Below are 21,887 nucleotides of genomic sequence, written 5' to 3' on the forward strand. Positions count from 1 at the left end.
CTCGGTAGTTCCATAGGCTCTTGAACCTTCGGGTAGCCATCCGAGTTCCAGTTCCATCAGCTGGTTCTTGGCATTTTCTCAGCCTTCTTGTACCTTCTGCTACATTTCCAAGTTGAAGACCCTAACGTCGACAACCCGGAAGACCACCCCGATGACGACGACCCGGAAGACCACCCCGATGACGACGACGACGGCGGAGACGACGACGGCTGGGACGACGACGGCGGAGATGACGACACTGGAGACGACGACCCTGGAGACGACGACATGGAAGACCGAGAAGCAGAAGAACAAGAGGCTGCAGAACAAAGAGCAGAAGAACATTAAGCATAAGACTTAATATCAGAGCAAAAGATATTATCTAAATTATATGCAGAAGAAGACTAAGCAGTGTATGGGGGTGAGTCCGTTCCTCCTCGTGGTGCCCCTGGATAAAGCCTGATGCTGCAGGCCAAACTGAACGCGGACAAATGTAACTTTTGTGACTGGCAGAACGGAAGGTGTAATCTTCCAACTTTTATAGATAACAACTACGGGAATGCCTGTCACAAATGAGAATATGATGAAGAAGTAGAATAGGAAGAATAATAACAGTGGAATAAAAAGAATATGTAGAATAGGAAGAATAATAATAGTTGAATAAAATGAATATGAAGAATGTAATAAAAAAAAAAATAGGTAGAAGATGAAGAAGAAGATGAATAAGGTGAAGAAGAAGTTGATGTCAAAGATGCTGATGATGATGAAGATGAAAGTGTGGGAAAAGTAAAAAAAAAAAAAGAAAAAAAAAGAAGGGGAAGGGCGTGGAATAGTGAAACATCAATATCTGACAAAATAAAAAAAAATTTACATACTCAATATCTTTTTCACTCCAAACGTCTTAAAAAAAACAAAAAACATGCTATTCTATTTGATTGGGCTAAACCTCATTGCCTTTAATGTCTCCGCCACCTCCCACAATACATCCTACATTATTCTTAGTTGTTTTCCTTCATGTAGAATGAACCTACAAGGAAAGAAAGGGTTTATTTTAATTCCGATATTTTGGTCCCATTGACTTGCATTGGGATCGGGTATCGGTATCGGCGATATCCGATATTTTTTGAATATCGGCCGATCCAAACCGATACCGATACTTTCCGATATCGGAAGGTATCGCTCAACACTAGTGAGGACATGATGTTAGAGACAGCGGTAAGACAATCACTGGTGTTTTCTAAAAAGGCAGGCATGATATCAGGAGAAAAAGTGTATAATTGGGTGTCATCAGCATAGAGATGGTACTGAAAACCGAATCTACTGATTGTTTGTCCAATAGGGGCAGCATACAAAGAGAAGAGGAGGGGGCCTAGGACTGATCCTTGAGGAACCCCAACAGTAAGGGGAAGATGAGAGGAGGAGGAGCCAGCAAAAGATACAGTGAAGGAGCGGTCATAGAGATAGGAGGAGAACCAGGGGAGAATGGTGTCCTTGAGGCCAATGGAGTGTAGAATAGTGAGGAGGAGCTGATGATCCACAGTATCGAATGCTGCGGGGAGATCCAAGAGAATTAGCATGGAGTAGTGACCATTAGATTTAGCTGTTAGTAAATGATTAGAAACTTTAGTGAGGGCAGTTTCAGTACAGTGTAAAGAGCGGAAACCAGATTGAAGAGGGTCGAGAAGAGAGTTATCTGAGAGATAGCGGATAAGACGTGAGTGGACCAGGCGTTCGAAGAGTTTAGAGATGAAGGGAAGATTAGGTCTATAATTAGCAGCACAGTTTTGGTCGAGGGATTTTTTTTAAGTAATGGATGTATGATGGCATGCTTAAATGAGGAGGGAAAGATACCGGAAGAGAGAAAAAGGTTGAATATTTTTGTTAGGTGAGAGGTGACAGCAGGGGAAAGGGACTGGAGGAGATGTGACAAATTGGGGTCACTGGTGTAAGTGGTCAGGTGAGAAGATGCAAGGAGCCTGACTACTTCTTCTTCTTTAACTGGTTCAAAGTTAGAGAGTGAACTAGATGCAGTGGGGGAGGGAGGACAGTGCATGGTATGAAGGGATTGGAAGATAATTTCCTGTCGGATGTGGTCAATTTTTTCTTCGAAGCAATTGGCCAGATCGTCAGCGGAGATCCATGGTTGGGGCCTGCACTCTTGGGTTGAGTAGGGAATGAAAAGTGTCAAAGAGACGTTTAGGGTTATTGGACAGTGAGGTGATCTGGGTGTTAAAATAGGTTTGTTTGGAGAGGTGGAGGGCAGAGTTGTATGTTTTAAGCATGAACTTATAATGGATGAAATCTTCGGGTAGATTAGATTTTCTCCACAGACGTTTGGCGCACCTGGATTACCTCTGTAGGAAACATGTTTGCAGCGTGTGCCACGGTTGATGCCATCTGTTGTTCTATGTATAGGAGGTGCAGTTTCATCCAGGGCACTTTGCAGGGTTTCATTGTAATGCTTCAGTGCAGAATCAGGAGATGGAGGAGATAGGGGCCAATGAGGACTGCAAGTTTTTCATAAGTTTCTGGGTGTTAATGGCCTGTATGTTTCTATAAATGTGGAGAGTGGAGGTGACCTGAGTGGGATGGCAGTTCTTGATAGAGAATGAAAGAAGGTTGTGGTCATAGAGAGGGAGAGGGGAGTTTGTGAAATCGTCCACTGAGCAAAGCTGGGAGAAGACCAAGTTGAGTGAGTTTCCGACTTCATGCATTTGAGAGTTAGTATGCTGCGAGAGGCCGAAAAAGGAGGCTAGAGATAAAAGGTGAGAAGCAGATGGGGAGAGGGGAGAAGCAATGGGAATGTTGAAATCACCCATGATGAGGGTGGAGATGTCACAGGAGAGAAAATGTGGAAACCAGGTGGCAAAGTGATCCAGGAACTGATGAGAGGGGCCAGGAGGGTGATACACCACCGCCACTCGCATGGAGAAAGGGATGTAGAGCAGGGCCGGACTGGCCATCGGGCAGTTCTGGCAAATGCCAGAAGGGTCAGTGACAGTAGTGGGCCGCTGTACGCTGACTCACCCTTCCCCCCCAGCGCCGCCACTGCCACATTCAACTATGCCAGCGTCTATAACGCAGGTACAGTTGAATGCAATGATGGAGGAGAGAACGTCACCTGACGCTCCCTCTCCCATCATTCCCCGCTCTGCCTCTGACACTGCAGGTGCGCGCGCACTCACTGTGTCCCAGGCAGTGCAGCGGCAGCCGCCGAGACAGGAGCAGGGTGCATCGCAGGCACGAGGGGAGGTGAGGAGTGTTTTTTCTTACTGGACTGTGGGGTCATTCTAGGGGGGGAGGAGAGATGTGGGCTCTGCTGTATACTACTATGTGGGCAGTGCTGTATACTACTATGTGGGCTGTGCTGTATACTGCTACATGGGCTGTGTTATAACCAATAGAGATGGTGAAGTAAACACGATCACTAGTAAATATAAATATCTGCTCTTTATTATATGTTTAGAAAAATACATTAAACAATAACAATACATATACATATATAGAAGTGTCAAGACTAATATATAAATAGTGACAACAGAGATGGAAATCCAGAACACTCTGCTATCAATGGACTCTCTCTATCAACGTCACCTCCTGACGAAGCTGCAGGACAGCGAAACGCGCGTCGGGGTCATCTGGGAGCCGCGTATTTACCCTCACTATGGCTGCAGGTATGGACACATCATAGTTATTTATAAGGGAGATGGGATATAGCCTCTGGGGGGGTAGAGCCTCTCTATTGATTACCCGCTATACTCTGGGTGTATACTATACTACTTAGAGGCCTATGCCCATTGTTTATGTATGTGTAGTTATAGTCCGCTGTAGCGCTTTTATTATTGATAGTATTTTCTTCTGACTTGGGACTTTTTTAGTGAGGGTATCTATGGGAGTTCTCAGATTGGATGTCTTTGTTGCTGCACTAGAGAGTCCATTGATAGCAGAGTGTTCTGGATTTCCATCTCTGTTGTCACTATTTATATATTAGTCTTGACAATTCTATATATGTATATGTATTGTTATTGTTTAATGTATTTTTCTAAACATATAATAAAGAGCAGATATTTATATTTACTAGTGATCGTGTTTACTTCACCATCTCTATTGGTTATAGCTATTGAGTTGTGGAGAGGATCGTTGTGCCTTTATTTAGAGGAATGGTTTTTGGTGGTACATGGGCTGTGTTATCTGCTATACGGGTTGTGCTATATACTATGGGGGGTATATTATATTCTATGGGGAGGCCGTGTTATATACTATGTGGCTGTTAAATACTATTGTGGGGGGATTGTGGGGCCTATGGGGAGGCTGTGTTATACTATGGGGAGCTGCATTATATTCTATGGGGGCTACATTATATATTATGGGGAGGTAGGCTGTATTATATTCTATGGAGTGGCTGCATTGTACTCTGGGGTGGCTGCATTATATTCTGTAGGGTGGTGGCTGCATTATACTATATGTGGGCTGCATTATACTGTATCGAGGATTATGGGGAATACGTTATACTATATGAAGAACTATGGGGTGCATTATACTATATGGAGCACTATGAGGAGTGTATTATGCTATATGGAGGACTATGAGGAGTGCATTATGCTATATGGAGGACTGAGCAGTGTATTTTAATATATGGAGGACAATAGGGAGTGTATTATACTATGTGGAGGACTGTGGTGCACATTATAATATATGGAGGACTATGGGGTGTATTTTACTAAACAAGTAAAATGCTGCATATTCAGATTGTTTTTGCTGGTGTAAACTGTAGATGTGCTGCTGATAACATGATACTGTATGGTAATCTGTTAGTGATCTATTAGTGATCATTCTGTCCCATCATTATTCCTCAGCTGGTGGAAAGAGGCCGGGAAACAAGTGTTGAACAACTTCAGTATTGTTGATGAAACTCATTTAGTGGCCTGAACTCAGCGCTTGTAAATACAACTGAAATGCTTTTGTGAGATGTGCAATATGTTAGCATTTGGGGCCCCATTTTAAACTTTGCCTAGGCGTAGGGCCCTACTTTGCCTAAAACCGGACCTGCCTGCAAGTGTACAAAGATATTATACAGTCACCATGTGACAAGTGGGCCTGTGTAACTTCAAATGCCAGGGCTGAATTTTAGTCCCAGTCCGGCCCTGATGTAGAGTCTGACAGCATAGACTTCAAAAGAAGGGAAGACAAATGAGGGTATTTGGGGGATAACTTGGAAGGTACACGTTTGGTTGATAGGAGCAGACCAACACCTCCACCTGCTCTGTTAAGTTATATTATTTGTTATATGTCAGCTATATAACCACATTATAAAATCAAGGTTTTTTTCACGTCAGCTAAAGAAACCTGTTAGGCCTGCAGATATCCATGGAATGATCCATAAACTTATATTCTCTACATAAAATGTACTCACAGAAACTGAGTGTCTTGACGTATTTTAAGGCTAAAGGTCCTTGAAAATCAATGATTGTTTATATTTTGCTTATCCATTGTTTCATTATTTCTTGTGCGCAACATTCTTTACATATCCCTTTTTAATTGTAACTCTTATCCTAAATAAATTATTTTTATGTCAAATAACCCAGGAAGACCGAATGTTTGCTAGAACAGTTTTCAATATCAAAGTCTAACTCCAATCTACTATGGTAGTGTTCACACACAACGATCATGGTGCTAAACTCCAGCAGTCCTGTGCCGCTGTAACCTTTTCACTTTTCCCCAGCACAATCACTTAGTCTTACAGAGAAAAAGCTGTTTCACTTGCAAGACCTCACGGCCATTACATTATGTGCAAGATTAAGTTATTGTGTGGGAAAAGAGTGTTAAGACTGTAGTGGTACATGGCAACGGCAGTTTAAAGATGCAACATAACTGCTGTGTGTGAACGTAGTCTAAGGCCGGGGTCACACTAGCGATGAATACGGACGAGTGCTATGCGATAAAACATTGCATAGCACTCTGACCAGTATTCATCAATGGGACAGCTCGGTGCGAGTGAAATCGCAGCATGCTGCGATTGTCACCGACACTCGGCCGATTCTCAGCTCACTCACACCCATATAAGCCTATGGGTGCCAGTGAGACAACGCACATCACTCAGATATCATCCGAGTGATGTGCATTATACGCTGACCCCGGCAATGGAGGAGATGGAGAAATTGCTCTCGCATCGGATGCAATACGCTAGTGTGACTCCAGCCTGAGGGTTGATTTACTGGTGTCTTTGTGTTGTTTTTTTTCCCCAACTTGTCACATAACTGTAGCAGTTTTTCCATGATTTTGTGCAAATAGCAACAAAAAAGTAAATACACCCCTAGTCACCAGTTGTTGGCAGTAGTATCAAAACCTTGGCCATCTAACACACAAGTGTTTTTTTACCTAACCTCCCTGTCTTCAAAGCCTCCTCTATAGCACTGATGACAGGCAGGTATGCAATTTTTTTATTAAAAAAAAAAACACTCAGATGTAATTTTTCACCTTGACAAATTGCAGCTCTTGGATGATAGTTTTATTACATGAGTTGCCATCCCCACTTTTTGAACATATTTCCACACAGGAGCTGTTGATTTGTGATGTGACAGAGCCACAAAGACATCGTTGTATATCATCCTTAGCATAATAAGAGAAACCATGACGAAAACAAAGAGCAAGGCAGGCTTCATCGGGGAAAGGTATTGGTGTCACAAGAGAATAATGCACAGGCGTGTCAGAGGGTCCCCTTAAACATGAGACATATTTATCTGCTGGGAAAAAAAGAACAATTATTATCACACATAGAAACAATGAGAATATGATTATGTAACCAAGCACCTATAATTGTCTAGATTATTTCATAATGCAAGCCGTTCCCCATATTACTATAGCAGACCACTTGAGTAATCAGCAGGAGGCAGACAGTAGCAGAATCTGCGTCAGGTAGCGACATTCAGAATGAATGTTACTCCTATATTATGGCCAACTGCCCACTGTCACGATTTCTCCTATCGGTGTGTCTGGAATCAGAGGCTGGGGTGTGCTTAGCTGTCAGTGTGTTGAACGATAACTCCGCCGCTCAATCAGAGCTAGGGTTTCCTCCATGTATTTCCTGCTCGGAGTGATTACCTGACTATTTAGCTGGCTCTCTGCATTCAGTTACTGCCAGTTGTGGCTTATACTCATTGGTGTTTTTGTGACTTGTGTTCCTGTGCTCAGTCTCAGATCTATTGTTACCCAACATTTGACCTTGTTTCTGACCATCCATTTGTCTAGCCCCTCTGTCTTGATCCGCTATATTCCTGGAATCCTGACCTCAGATTGTGAGCTGACTATGCCTTTATATTATCTTTCTTTCTTTGTAAATGACCTTGTACCTCTTGACTACCAAGTCCTATGGTTTGCCCATGAGTAGTGACTAGCATCCCATTACAACTGACCTGACACTCTTTTTTAGTATGGATCCTATTTGAACACTGTTCAATCAGGTGACGAGTCTGACACAGGTAGTTCAGGATCTGGCCAGGGAGCAACAGAAACTAGAAACGCCACAGTCCCAATTGCAGGGTCAGTTTTCTAGTGTGATGGTGCTTCCCAGAGCCTTTTGCTGCCGGCAGTAGCTTTGACGCCTGTCTCTTCTGATGTGCAGTTGGTTTCTCCAGAAAAAAAAACACTAGCAAAAGGCAGAGATGCTTACCTGCCCAGGCCTCCAAACAAATGCACTATCAGGATGCAGTGGACCCATGAAGTTAAGATGGCGGCAACACAGGTGCAAAAATACAAAAATATTGATGAGACAACCACTCACAGCCTGCCAATCCTAATGGGGGGTGGTTGCTTGGTCTTGTAAACTGTGGTGTGTGTTCATATGGGATGCATCTGGATAGCGCTGGGCAGCCTGCCTGATCTAATAAGTATGGGTGTAACTAATAGACTGTTAACCTGGATGCTATGCATTTCCATTGTGTGAACAGCGCCACATACAAGTCTTCTTTGTGCAATTACATACCAAGCAACCACCCCCCTTTGGGATTGGCAAACCACCCCCTTTGGGATTTTCCCATGCTCAAGAGTTCATCTGAGTTCATCTGAGTTCAGGTTTTGAGGGAGCACAGCTTAAGTGACGTCACCACTAGTCACTGAAGCTCCGCTCCCATCATTTCATTAATTCCCCAGTAGTTTACAGCCGGACAGGTCGCATTAGCACCGCTCCCGGTTGTAAACTACACTGCTCAAAAAAATAAAGGGAACACTTAAACAACAGAATATAACTCCAAGTGAATCAAACTTCTGTGAAATCAAACTGTCCACTTAGAAAGCAACACTGTTTGACAATCAATTTCACATGCTGTTGTGCAAATGGAATAGACAACAGATGGAAATTATTGGCAATTATCAAGACACACTCAATAATGGAGTGGTTCTGCAGGTGGGGACTACAGACCACATCTCAGTACCAATGCTTTCTGGCTGATGTTTTGGTCACTTTTGAATGTTGGCTGTGCTTTCACACTCATGGTAGCATGAGACGGACTTTACAACCCACACAAGTGGCTCAGGTAGTGCAGCTCATCCAGGATGGCACATCAATGAGAGCTGTGGCAAAGAGGTTTGCTGTGTCTGTCAGCGTAGTGTCGAGAGGCTGGAGGCGCTACGAGAAGACAGTCCAGTACACCAGGAGACATGGGGGGCCGTAGGAGAGCAACAACCCAGCAGAAGGACTGCTACCTCAGCCTTTGTGCAAGGAAGAACAGGAGGAGCACTGCCAGAGCCCTGCAAAATGACCTCCAGCAGGCCCTGTGCTCTTCGCAGATTAAAGCAGGTTAACACTGAGCACATGTGACAGATGTGACAGTCTGGAGACGCCATGGAAAGCGATCTGCTGCCTGCAACATCCTTCAGCATGACCGGTTTGGCAGTGGGTCAATAATGGTGTGGGGTGGCATTTCTTTGGAGAGCCGCACAGCACTCCATGTACTCGCCAGAGGTAGCCTGACTGCCATTAGGTACTGAGATGAGATCCTCAGACCCCATGTGAGACCATATGTTGGTGCGGTTGGCCCTGGGTTCCTCCTTATGCAGGACAATGCCAGACCTCATGTGGCTGGAGTGTGTCAGCAGTTCCTGCAAGATGAAGGCATTGAAGCTATGGACTGGTGTTACAGAGAAGCGGGGTCAGTGGGTGCTCTTGTCCGCTGGCCTGGCTGTCTTTAGCAAGACTGCGTGGACCATGGCTCATACCACTGAACGCCCGCTCTATCTCCCAGTGGGCAATACACTACACAGACAACACAGGGTTAAGTGTTATGATCTGGTGGCCTAGGAGCAGCATGAGACGGACTCTGGAGAAGGTGGTCCCTGTACTGACCGCAAACCCTGAACCTAGCAGCGCAACTAGAAGTAGCCGTGGGGGATACCTAACACTCCCTAGACCCCTCGGCACAGCCTAAGATCTAACTACCCCTAAAGACAGAAACAGGAAACCTATCTTGCCTCAGAGAAAATCCCCAAAGGATAGATAGCCTCCACAAATATTGACTGTGAGAGGAGAGGGAAATAACATACGCAGATATGAAATCAGATTTTAGCATAGGAGGCCATACTAGCTAAAAAGAAAGAATAGAACAGAGAACTATGCGGTCAGTATAAAAACACTAGAAAATATCCACCGCAGACAATACGGATCACCACATCTGACTAAAGACATGGGGGTATATCTGCATCTCCAGAGAAATAGCTAGGCTGCAAAAAATCCTTCACAGACTAAGCTGGACAAGACAAAAACATGAAAATGCACAGAACTATAAGGTCCATAGCAGGTGGACAGCAAAAACAAAGCCAGGACTTATCTTTGTAGAAAAGCACAGCAAACTGGAGAGACCAGCAGGGAAGTGAATCCTTCAAGAACAATGGACAACTGGCACTGACTAAAGGATCCTGCAAAGCTATATACCCCAGTCAGTTTTGCAATTAGTAGATACACCTGTCCACTCCTGCAGTCCAGGCACAACTGCATTACCCTCTACAACCACCGGAGGGAGCCCAAAAGCTGAATTCACAACAGTTAAGGTAAAACAGGGCGGCAATACTTTATTGAACCACAGCACACAATAGCAAACAGAGCATTCCCAACATGCCTGGAATTGTATGGGTACATGGGCGCATGTAAAATATCACTGCGTCTCCACGTGTTTCCAGTATGACATGATGCCAGAGCTCCCAGGGTCGCTACTCCATCTGTGGATGAACGCACAGAGAAGAGGCAACGACAATCATAGGGAGATGACCAAGAACTGTCCATAGAGTCCATACCAGGTCCAAAGCCAGTTGACATGATGTCAGAGCTCCCAGGGTCGCTATTCTATCTGTGGATGAACGCACAGAGAAGGGGCAGCGACAAGTATAGGGAGATGACCAAGAACTGTCCATGATGCAGAGATGGTCACTGGATCAGATCTGTGTCCTTCCAACCGGAGCCGAAAACTCCTAGGTTGCATCCTATAGAATCCTAGATCATTGTCCCTCGTGATGGTGCCATCATGAATTGGCTGCAGGCCTTTCTCTTGTCTCTTGGGTGGTTTGCCAAATGTCTGGCTGGTAGCCCTGTATTACTTCAGACTCCCAGGATGTGATCTCTGAGTCAATTTATACCCAAGGCATGTAAGCTATTTTTAGAATTACCCAGTGTCCTTTAGTTCAACATCAAGATATAAGTAGCACTATTAGCATATAAGCACACATCAATAAACAAAGCTTAACCCACTCAATGTACAGTCACTATTACAGACTTACACAGTATGTTAGATAGTATATCAGTGGGCAGTCTGTCTTTTTGACCCACCAGACATAAACACTTAAATTCACAAGCCAATATACAGATAAAAAAAACAGTTCTTTTGTTTATGCAAAAACGTAGCTGTCTGGGTAATTAAGATACAATCTGGTTTCTTCACAACTGGCCCGGCCATTCCCCAGACCTGAATCCAATTGAACACATCTGGGACATCATGTCTCGCACCATACACCAACATCACATTGCACCAAAGACTGTCCAGGAGTTGGCGGATGCTTTAGTCCAGGTCTGGGAGGAGATCCCTCAGGAGACCATCCGCTGCCTCATCAAGAGCATGCCCAGGCATTGTAGGGAGGTCATACAGGCACGTGGAGGCCACACACACTGAGCATCATTTCCTTGTCTTGAGGCATTTCCACTGAAGTTGGATCAGCCTGTAATTTCATTTTCCACTTTGATTTTGAGCATCATTCCAACTTTAGGCCTCCATGGGATATTCGTTGTGATTTACGTTGATAATTTTTCGGTTTTATTGTTCTCAACACATTCCACTATGTAATGAATAAAGATTTACAAATGGAATATTTCATTCAGTGATATCTAGGATGTGGGATTTTAGTGTTCCCTTTATTTCTTTGAGCAGTGTTTATATATACAGTATGTGTTTTGAAGATTATTTGGTTTTAAAACGATGTTTACAGTTGTGTTTTACAATTTTAACATGAGCTTTTACATAGAGAGAACTGCTGTATGTAAAAGATCATGTTAAAATCGCATTGCATACGGAAGCCATACGGATGTCACACTGTTACTAGATGCGAGGATATCGCCTCCGCGCATTGCAAACGGATTACATACGGATCACTGTTCGGGAACATTTGTGCGATTCTCGGCCGTCAAAATCGGACTGATTTTTTCTGTACGGTATGTGTGACTCCAGCTTAACATGTATCCTAGGAAGGTGAAGGCCATGATTAATTGAGTTCAACCTCATGACCTTAAAGCATTGCAGCTTTTTCTAGGACTTGCCAATTTCTCCAGAATATTTATTAGGGATTTTTCTCAAATTGGCAGTTTGATGGAAGACCAAGTAAAAAGTGAAAAGAAAATCATATTGTGCCCTGTTATGCAGATATTTAAACTGGTATTTAGCCTGGTACTTTAATGGTTCTTTCCTTGTAGCTTACCACAGGGAAGCAAAGATAAACTGGTCTCCTGAATGCAACGCTCTGTCTCTGGGTCTATGATTAAATTTACTCCTGCTGCCAAATGAGAAATGAAACGGTGCAAAGGACAGCCACATGGTACACGGTTGCCAGATAGATCCCTGCAATAAAATAATAACAGTGTGGTTGAAAATACCAAGATAATGAGGACTAGAAAGTGACTATACGTTTCACTGAAGCAAAACCTAATTGTTCTGGAGCTTTAAGCAATTACTCTGCCCCCTACCTTCATTATGTAGAGCATTGTTATAATTTAGAGTGTCAAAGTTACTTTGCATCCATTCTGGCAACAGGGCTGAGCACCTCTGCTTACTATACTTATGAAATTAATGTTTCCATCATAAAATACCATATATGTCAAGATGTGATATGGTAGCGTGGTTATAGAGCTGGATAACAGGATTGTCCCTTTAATTTACCACCTAATTATTATCAGGGGGCTCTAATTCATAGGACCATCATAGCCAACAATATGTTTTTCATAAACAGTAATGCACAATAGTGTAAGCTACGTAAGTAGGTGAAGGGGTTACAGTTGCACCTGCCTTGCAATCTACAGGGGCTCAAAAGGTCCTTCTAGCCTGTAAGAGAAGACTAATACTATTTAAGGCCAGTAATAGTTAAAGGCCCTGTTTAAGAATTTGCATTGGGTTCCACAAGCTTCAAACAGGTTACATCAATGAGCCACTAATAAACAATAGTATCAGTAGAGTATAGTGGTTTTCTAAGGCAGTAAAATGGTTACTGGGAAAATCTAATCATACAATTGAAGACAATAAAAGCTGTGTAAATGTATATTCAGTAAATGTTGTGACTGTGAGTAGACTGTAATACTAACAGAGGCCTCCAAATATTACAATCTGGATTGCAGTATACCAAGCAGCTGGAAAGTGGAAACCCTATTGTACACTCAATCAATCAATGAATATTAGAAAAAGTAGTAAGGACAATGCTCCAAAGTTTCCCAGGAGACATTTTTCAACACAACAACACCAGGCCACATGTTGCTTGAGCTTCTGTGAGTAGCCTGCATGGACTAAACCTTCTACCATGGCCTGTAGTGTCTCCGGACTTGTCTTTCATCATGCACATCTGAGACATCATTGGACAGCAAATGTAAAAGGAGCTGCCAGCAGTGGATCTTGATGATTGCCCAATTGCAGTCAGCATGGCAAAACATTCCTCAGACAGTCATTAAGAACCATATCAAGGTGTTTAAGTGTGGGGATTTCTGCACGTAGTGCTCATACTCAATACTGAATAATTTGAAATGTTTTTATTTTGCTTCCATTTCAATCATTTTCATTACTATGTGTATCCATCCTTGGATTTTCATAAATCCAAGACTTTTCTTTCTTATTATTGAGATGTCAAAGTTGAGGATTGTATAATCGTATTTTAGGACCACAATGGGATATGGGTTGATAATGCCTGATTTATGAAAATTATAATTAAGACATAAGAATATTTGGGAACAATCTATGATTTATATATAATAGTACTCACAAAGTCTGCAGTCCAGGAAGGAAATCATTCCAGAATTCCTCAATTATCCAAATGTTGTTGTGACTTAGATTTCTGAAGGGAGAAAACGTAGAACAGAAGAACTATGCATGTGATATGTACACAGAACCATCATTAGAATACTGCATCTCCCATCTACTAAGTACTCACAGGTTCCTTATGTTGTGGAGCCCATTAAAGTCCTTTGAGTGTAGTAAACTCAACTGGTTTCCAGAGAGGTCCCTGAAGGAATAGGAAATGTTCAGGTAAATATCCTTTTATTGTAATAGATCCAGATCCACTGATTCAGCACTATAGTTGCCATATTTGATAGGCTACATTCATACATTCAGTATTTGGTCAGTATTTTACCTCAGTATTTGTAGCCAAAACCAGGAGTGGGTGATAAATACAGAAGTGGTGATGTGTTTCTATTAAACTTTTCCTCTGACTGTTCCACTCCTGGTTTTGGCTACGAATACTGATGTATACAATACTGACCAAAAGTACTGATGTGTGAATCATGGCCATAGTGAAATTCATCTATTGATTTCTCAGTCATGCCACCTTTTATCTGTCAACTACGTTTTGTCAACCTGCTGAATGTAAGGTATAATAGAGGTTAGATGGAGGTATCTGACAACACAGAACTAGCATGCTTGTTGCTGTTACCATGGGACACACATACAGTGGGTACGGAAAGTATTCATTCACTTTTTGCTTCATTGCAACCATTTGGTAAATTCAAAAAAGTTCATTTTTTTCTCATTAATGTACACTCTGCACCCCTTCTTGACTGAAAAAAACAGAAATGTAGTAATTTTTGCAGATTTAATAAAAAAAACTGAAATATCACATGGTCATAAGGATTCAGACCCTTTGCTCTGACACTCATATTTAAGTCACATGCTGTCCATTTCCTTGTGATCCTCCTTGAGATGGTTCTACTCCTTCATTGGAGTCCATCTGTGTTTAGTTAAACTGATAGGACTTAATTTGGAAAGGCGCACACCTGTCTATATAAGACCTCACAGCTCACAGTGCATGTCAGACCTAAGATGGGACTGGAGGTAAGTGAGCAACTGATCTCACCCAGCTCTTTCAGCTGTTCGTAAAACCTGAACCCATAATCCTGGTCCATTAAAACACCTCTCAGCACTATGTGTGCTAGAGCCTGCATCTCCAGGTCCTACATCACTGAGGCTTGGCACCTCAGGGACACATACCTACCGTCCACAACCTGTCCAGATACCACTTTACATCAAAAGACTTTACGGAGAGACATAAATATGCCTTATCTTTATTAACTATTTTGGAATTTATGGACAGTTGTCAACCCTGATGAGAGGCTAAGGTGATTAAAGAAGCACTCCTCACATCAAAGTTTTTATCCTCTTAATATATTGTAATCATCATACTATATAACACTGTGTACTTACAATTTGTCATGATCCAGACCAGGTTTGAGTCCTGTCTTCCCCTTTGTGCGGTCTGGTCATGCCAGGGGTTAACTTTTTCAGCCTCACTCTGGTCTCAGGTTTGCTATTTATCTCTGCTGTGTCCTGCAGACCATGTCAGTTATAGTTTCTGCCTATGGCATGTGTAGCTGCCTCCGTTTGCCCTTATTTGTCCTACTGTTTGCTTACTGAACCCAGATCTGTTTATCCCCCCCTCCCTTTCCAACTCTGTGTTCCCCTTTCGTGTATTGACTCACTGGTTTTGACTTGGCTTGGACCCTGACCTGTTGTTTTGTCTCTTGTCTTTGGCATATCTACTGCTGACTGGTACTGACCCATTTGGCTTGTTATTGACTCTGTGTTTGCTTATTCCTTTTGTACTGCGCTACAGTCATATATCGACCCGGCTTGTTTTGACTATTCTGCTGCCACCTGGGGGTGGCCTCCCCGCTGTGTTGCAGGTCTGGTCTTGCTGTGAGCAGTCCTCGGGACACAGTGATAAATATTTATCCCCTCCCGTGCATCCCTGATTAGTATCACCAATTATGTGGAGCCAAGTGGTTTTCTAAATTGGACCTCAGGGGAGCATATTATCTTATCCGTATTCTGGAAGGGGATGAGTGGAAAACAGCATTTCTCACCTCTGAGGGTTTGTTTGAGATTTGGTTATGCCCTTTGGTCTCACTAACGCGCCAGCCATCTTTCAGAATTTTATTAACCATGTATTTTCTGATTTCTTTGGGCGCTTTATGGTGGTTTACTTAGATGATATCCTGGTATTCTCATCTGACAAACAGGATCACATGGGTCATATATCTGCAGTTCTCAAGAGGTTATGGGAGAACTCTTTTTGCTAAACCTGAAAAATGTTAATTTTTTGTCAAAGAGCTGTCCTTTTTGGGGTTCATCCTGTCTGCCAAGGGGTTTCGTATGGACCTTGGGACGGTACGGGCCATTGTGGATGGCGTGCAACCCAGAGACCCGAAGGGTCTTCAGCATTTTTGGGGGTTTGCCAATTACTGCAGGAAATTCGTTAAGGGGTTTTCACAGGTGGTGAAGCCCCTCACGGATCTTACTGATAAAGGGGCTGATCTCAAAAACTGGTCAGCTCCAGCAGTGGCGACGTTTTCTTCATTAAAGGAATGCTTTATGTCTACTCCTGATTGATATAGCCCGATCCATCTGAACTGTTTATTGTTGAGGTGCACGCATCGGAGGTGGGGGTGGGGGGTGGTGTTGTCCCAAGGACCCGCCACTTTGACTAACCTGAGACCTGTGCCTTTTTGCTACGAAATTCTCTCCCGCTGAGAGAAATTACGATGTCAGGAATCGGGAGTTGTTGGCCATAAAGTTGGCTTTTGAAAAATGGAGGCACTTTTGGAGGGGTTGTTCATTGGATAACGGTGATTATAGAGCACAATAACTTGTCCTATATTGGAGTCTTCCAAACGTTTTACTCCTAGGCAGGCGAGGTGGTCACTTTTTTTTTTTAACGCTTTCATTTTCTCATCACCTTTCGACCTAGTTCCAAAAATGTCAAGGCTGATGCCTTGTCTCATAGCTTGGATCCAATATCACCTCCCAAACCTCCTTCCTCCATTCTTCAGCATGGGGTGGTCGTGACAGCAGTGTCCTCAGCATTGGAGCGGGAGATTTGTGAGGCTCAATCTCTTGCTCCCCCATCATTGCCTGATAACAAGCTCTTCGTCCCTGTTCAGTACCGGTTGAGGGTGCTCCAGGAGTTCCACAATTCTGCTCTTAGTGGACATCCTGGAATCTCAGCCACCCAAAGAGCTATTGCTAGGCTGTTTTGGTGGTCATCTATGGCCTCTGATGTTGCTGTGTTTGTGTCTGCTTGTGATACTTGTGCCCATACTAAGACCTCCCATAACCGGCTGGAATTGGTGCCATTGCCAATTCTGGATAGACCTTGGACTCATTTCACTTTATCACTGACCTTCTTCCAATGGCAAAACTGTGGTCTGGGTGGTTGTGGACAGATTCAGTAAACAGGTGCATTTTGTACCTTTGACAAGCCTGCCTAATGCTGAAACGCTATCGAGGTTGTTTGTTGAAAACGTGGTGCAGTTGCATGCCTTTGAATGTTGTTTCTGATAGAGGAGTACAATTTGTGTCCAAATTCTGAGAAAAAGATATAATGTTAAAAATAATAAAAAAATAAAAAATTGTAAGATTCTCACCTTCCGGCTTCCCCCGCAGCCTTCCCAATGCTCACAAAGCTCCCGTTCATGGTGATGCCTCCATGTCATTAAAAACTCGTAATGACATGGAGAATCATAATGGCAGGTCAGTTTTAGAATTTACATGTAGAAAAGCCGCGGAGACACCATCACGTGTTTCTCAACGCAAGCAATAAATAGTCAGGTCTTTCACCGGGAAGGAACAACCACGGGAAGAGCAGCATCCAAAAAGGAAAACCACTTAAGCCAAAACATGGTATCCATCCACAGCGCCCGCTCCGTACTCCCCTCCGGTCACAGTGCCCGCTCCGTACTCCCCTCCGGTCACAGCGCCCGCTCCATACTTCACTCCGGTCACAGCGCTCACACAGGGTTAATGGCAGCGTTGACCGCGGTGTAACGCACTCGGTTAATGCTGCTATTAACCCTGTGTGACCAACTTTTTACTATTCATGCTGCCTATGCAGCATGAATAGTAAAAATATCGAATGTTAAAAATAATAAAAAAAATAAAAATTAGTTACATACTCACCTTCTGGAGCCTCCGGATCGAAGCGGACGGTTACTGATGCTCCTCGCGACGCCCCGGTGACCGCTACATGCAGTGCGGTCTCGCGAGATGATGAAGTGCGGTCTCGCGAGACCGCTATGTCATCATCTTGCGAGACCGCAATGCAATCTTCAGACCGGAGCGTGCGAGGAGCATCGGTAACTGGACGCTTCGATCCGGAGGCTCCAGAAGGTGACTATGTAACTATTTTTTATTTTAATTCTTTTTTTTAACATGGATATGGTGCATACTACGTGACTGGCCAATATACTACATGACTGGGCAGTATACTATGTGGCTCTGTGTTGTATACTACGTGGCTGTGTGCTGTATACTACGTGACTGGGCAATATACTACGTGGCTGGGCAATATACTACGTGACTGGGCAATATACTATGTGGCTGGACAATATACTACGTGGGCTGCGCAATATACTACGTGGGCTGGGCAATATACTACGTGGCTGAACAATATACTACGTGGGCTGCGCAATATACTACGTGGGCTGCGCAATATACTACGTGGGCTGCGCAATATACAACGTGGGCTGGGCAATATACTATGTGGGCTGCGCAATATACAACGTGGGCTGCACAATATACAATGTGGGCTGCGCAATATACAACGTGGGCTGCGCAATATACTACGTGGCCTGGGCAATACACTAAGTGGGCTGCGCAATATACAATGTGGGCTGCGCAATATACTTCGTGGGCTGCGCAATATACTACGTGGGCTGCACAATGTACTCTGTGGGCTGGGCAATATACTACGTGGGCTGCGCAATATACTACGTGGGCTGCGCAATATACAACGTGGGCTGCGCAATATACTACGCGGGCTGGGCAATATACAACGTGGGCTGCGCAATATACAATCTGGGCTGCGCAATATACTACGTGGGCTGCGCAATATACAACGTGGGCTGTGCAATATACTACGTGGGCTGGGCAATATACTACGTGGGCTGCGCAATATACAACGTGGGCTGCGCAATATACTACGTGGACTGCGCAACATACAACCTGCGCTGCGCAATGTACTCTGTGGGCTGGGCAATATACTACGTGGGTTGTGCAATATACTACGTGGGCTGCGCAATATACAACGTGGGCTGCGCAATATACTACGCGGGCTGCGCAATATACTACGCGGGCTGGGCAATATACAACGTGTACTGTGTGGGCTGCACAATGTAATTCGTGGGATGCGCAATGTACTGCGTGGGCTGTGCTATACACTATGCATACATATTCTAGAATACCAGATGCGTTAGAATCGGGCCACCATCTAGTCTAATATAAGCCTACTCATATGTATCCTAACTTTGGTCATATTATGTAATATATTGGTATCTATTCATTGGGTTTGTGTGTTTTTCATGTTTTAATTGGATTTTAGGATATTTTTTGTTTAATAAAGTGTTATATTTTTATACGATTCATGACTTGAGGTGTTCACATCGTTATTGCAGCTCTTTCTCTTCTCCTCTACATAAGTAACGGAAAAACGGATGGGCCTTGTAAAGCTGAGTTGGTTTACTCCTGTTTGAATATAACTCTATAGCGCCCCCAGTGTTACTCTAATGTTATCATGGACAATGGGGCTCAGATAATAATAATAATAATTTTATTTATATAGCGCCAACATATTCCGCAGCGCTTTACAAATTATAGAGGGGACTTGTACAGACAATAGACATTACAGCATAACAGAAATACAGTTCAAAACAGATACCAGGAGGAGTGAGGGCCCTGCTCGCAGCTTACAAACTATGGGGAAAAGGGGAGACACGAGAGGGGGATGGTAACAATTGCTTTAGTTATTCGGACCAGCTATAGTGTAAGGCTCAGGTGTTCATGTAAAGCTGCATGAACCAGTTACCTGCCTAAGTATGTAGCAGTACAGACACAGAGGGCTAATACTGCATAAAGTGTATGAGAACATGATGCGAGGAACCTTTCTTTTTTTTTTTTATTATAAATAGGCCACACAGGGATCGTTAGGTTAATGCATTGAGGCGGTAGGCCAGTCTGAACAAATGAGTTTTTAGGGCACGCTTAAAACTGTGGGGATTGGGGATTAATCGTATTAACCTAGGTAGTGCATTCCAAAGAATCGGCGCAGCACGTGTAAAGTCTTGGAGACGGGAGTGGGAGGTTCTGATTATTGAGGATGCTAACCTGAGGTCATTAGCGGAGCGGAGGGCACGGGTAGGGTGGTAGACTGATACCAGGGAGGAGATGTAGGGTGGTGCTGAGCCATGGAGTGCTTTGTGGATGAGGGTAGTAGTTTTGTACTGGATTCTGGAGATAGAAAATATGCACATTATTAGAATTATCACAAATGTATATCCTGAGAATATCTGCCCGACAGCAACCTCCATCTAATAAAGATGTTAAATGATTGCTCCATCAGCGGAACAAGATTCCAGTAATTTCTGTGGGATGATGTTCTCACACTGACTGAGCAAAAACAATTCTCCTCAGCAATGTCCAGATCCTGAAGACAATGGAAGGGGAGAAACTCATTAGTGAAGAGGAGATTTGTACTGAGACATATTGTTAAAGTGTCCACACATGATGAGTAGCAAACCTTCCCCCACAATGTAACAGTAATAATAGTCTGAGTTCTGCATGGTAATTATATGGGTATTATGCAGATATGTGCCTGGATATTATACAGCTGTTTAATATGGATTCTTTCCTAATTTTAGTGAAAACATCCCAGCCCACTTCTTACCAGAAACACAGAAGATATGAGGCACTACAAAAGTAGAACAGATGTATCCAGTTTATGTGTATTAGTCTGATATTCACGCAAAATATAATTTTAGGCAAAACATTCTGTACGTCAACTTTCATATCAATGGCAGACGCAGAAGAGGGCCCCTATGTAAGAACAGTGACTAAAGCTGTTTTGAGAGTGGAAGTGGGCCCGTTTACCTCTTAAATTAACACAAATTAAAAAAAAACTATTCTACAGACAATCATTCTTCCAGATATCTCAAACAGTTTAAAATGAGCTTCAGCAGAGAAAATAACTTTGCTGCAACTACAGGGATTGTACTGCAGAAGACTGATATAAAGTTATTTTATCACCCAGCTTTGCACATAGACTCGCCTCTGCACCTAGCATTCACATGGTATGCCTTTGAGCTAACCCCAGCTTACCCTGTGTTATTTATGACGTTGTTTACTCTGGCTTGATTGTATGCATCTGGTCCACTCTTAATTCTCTGACCATGATGAGCAGAGACCACTCCTCTCTGCTTCACACCTGAATGCACTTAGTTGTACTTATATTGCTTAGCTCAAGTCTGCATAGACTTCAGTCTGCAGTGTGATTCCTATAAGTGTGTCCTAGAAGTGTGAAGATTACAGTACAATTAAAACCTGAATTGGAACTGAAGGTAACTGGCCAGCCACTGTAAACAATGTTTCTGTTTATTTTCACTCTCACCCCTATAATCCTTCATTTTATGCTACCTCCTCTAATCCCCACACCAAGTAAGAAACTGTTTATCTCTGCTTCAATCCTCCCCATCCACCTCACCTCCTCCTCAGAACTGTTCCTTAACCTACAATCCTCTGCCTCCAAACACAGACAGCCCCCTCATGTCCTCTCTTGCTCCCACCTGTTAACACTTTCTCTGCTCCTTCTCACTGCTGGTGATAGCTTTCCAAATCCTGGTCCTCCTCACCACATTCCCACAGTCATTTCTACCTCCCATCCACGCTCTATCACAAACTTCCGTAACCTCTCTAACCTTATACCCATTCACCGAACCCTCGCTTCCCCAGTCCCACTAACAGGAGCTCTGTGGAACGCTCGCTCTGTCTGCAACAAGCTTTCCTACATCCATGATCTTTTGTTACTACCAAACTTTCCTTCCTCGCCATCACCGAAACCTGGCTCACCCCTTCTGACACAGCCTCCCCTGCTGCACTCTCTTATGGTGGCTTCCACCTTTCTTACACACCCCGCCCTCAGCAGCAAACATGGCGGAGGAGTTGGTTTTCTTCTGTCAGATAACTGCTCCTTCACCCCAATCCCACTGCCACCCTCTGTTACCCTCCCTTCCTTTGAGGTGCACTCTGTGCGCATCTACTCCCCCTCCAACCTCCAACTGGCTGTCATTTACCACCCCCCAGGGCCAGCCACCACCTTCTTTGACCACTTCACCACCTGGATACTTCATTTCC

At 43.6% G+C, this 21,887-nt stretch overlaps 1 protein-coding gene across 1 annotated transcript in view; it reads right to left on the reverse strand.

Annotated features, from left to right (window-relative positions):
* The window catches only part of LOC138666740 (polycystin-1-like), a 279,344-nt gene that overhangs the window by 191,956 nt on the left and 65,501 nt on the right, over positions 1–21,887 (reverse strand). Inside the window, exons 4-7 of the mRNA XM_069754924.1 lie at positions 13,645–13,716; positions 13,477–13,548; positions 11,932–12,071; positions 6,457–6,722 (exon numbers count right to left, since the gene is read on the reverse strand). Coding sequence (XP_069611025.1) covers positions 6,457–6,722; positions 11,932–12,071; positions 13,477–13,548; positions 13,645–13,716 — 550 coding nt within the window. The remainder of the gene's footprint in view (positions 1–6,456; positions 6,723–11,931; positions 12,072–13,476; positions 13,549–13,644; positions 13,717–21,887) is intronic.

Source organism: Ranitomeya imitator, chromosome 2 (genome assembly GCF_032444005.1).
Source record: "Ranitomeya imitator isolate aRanImi1 chromosome 2, aRanImi1.pri, whole genome shotgun sequence".
Classification (NCBI taxonomy): Eukaryota; Metazoa; Chordata; class Amphibia; order Anura; family Dendrobatidae; genus Ranitomeya; species Ranitomeya imitator.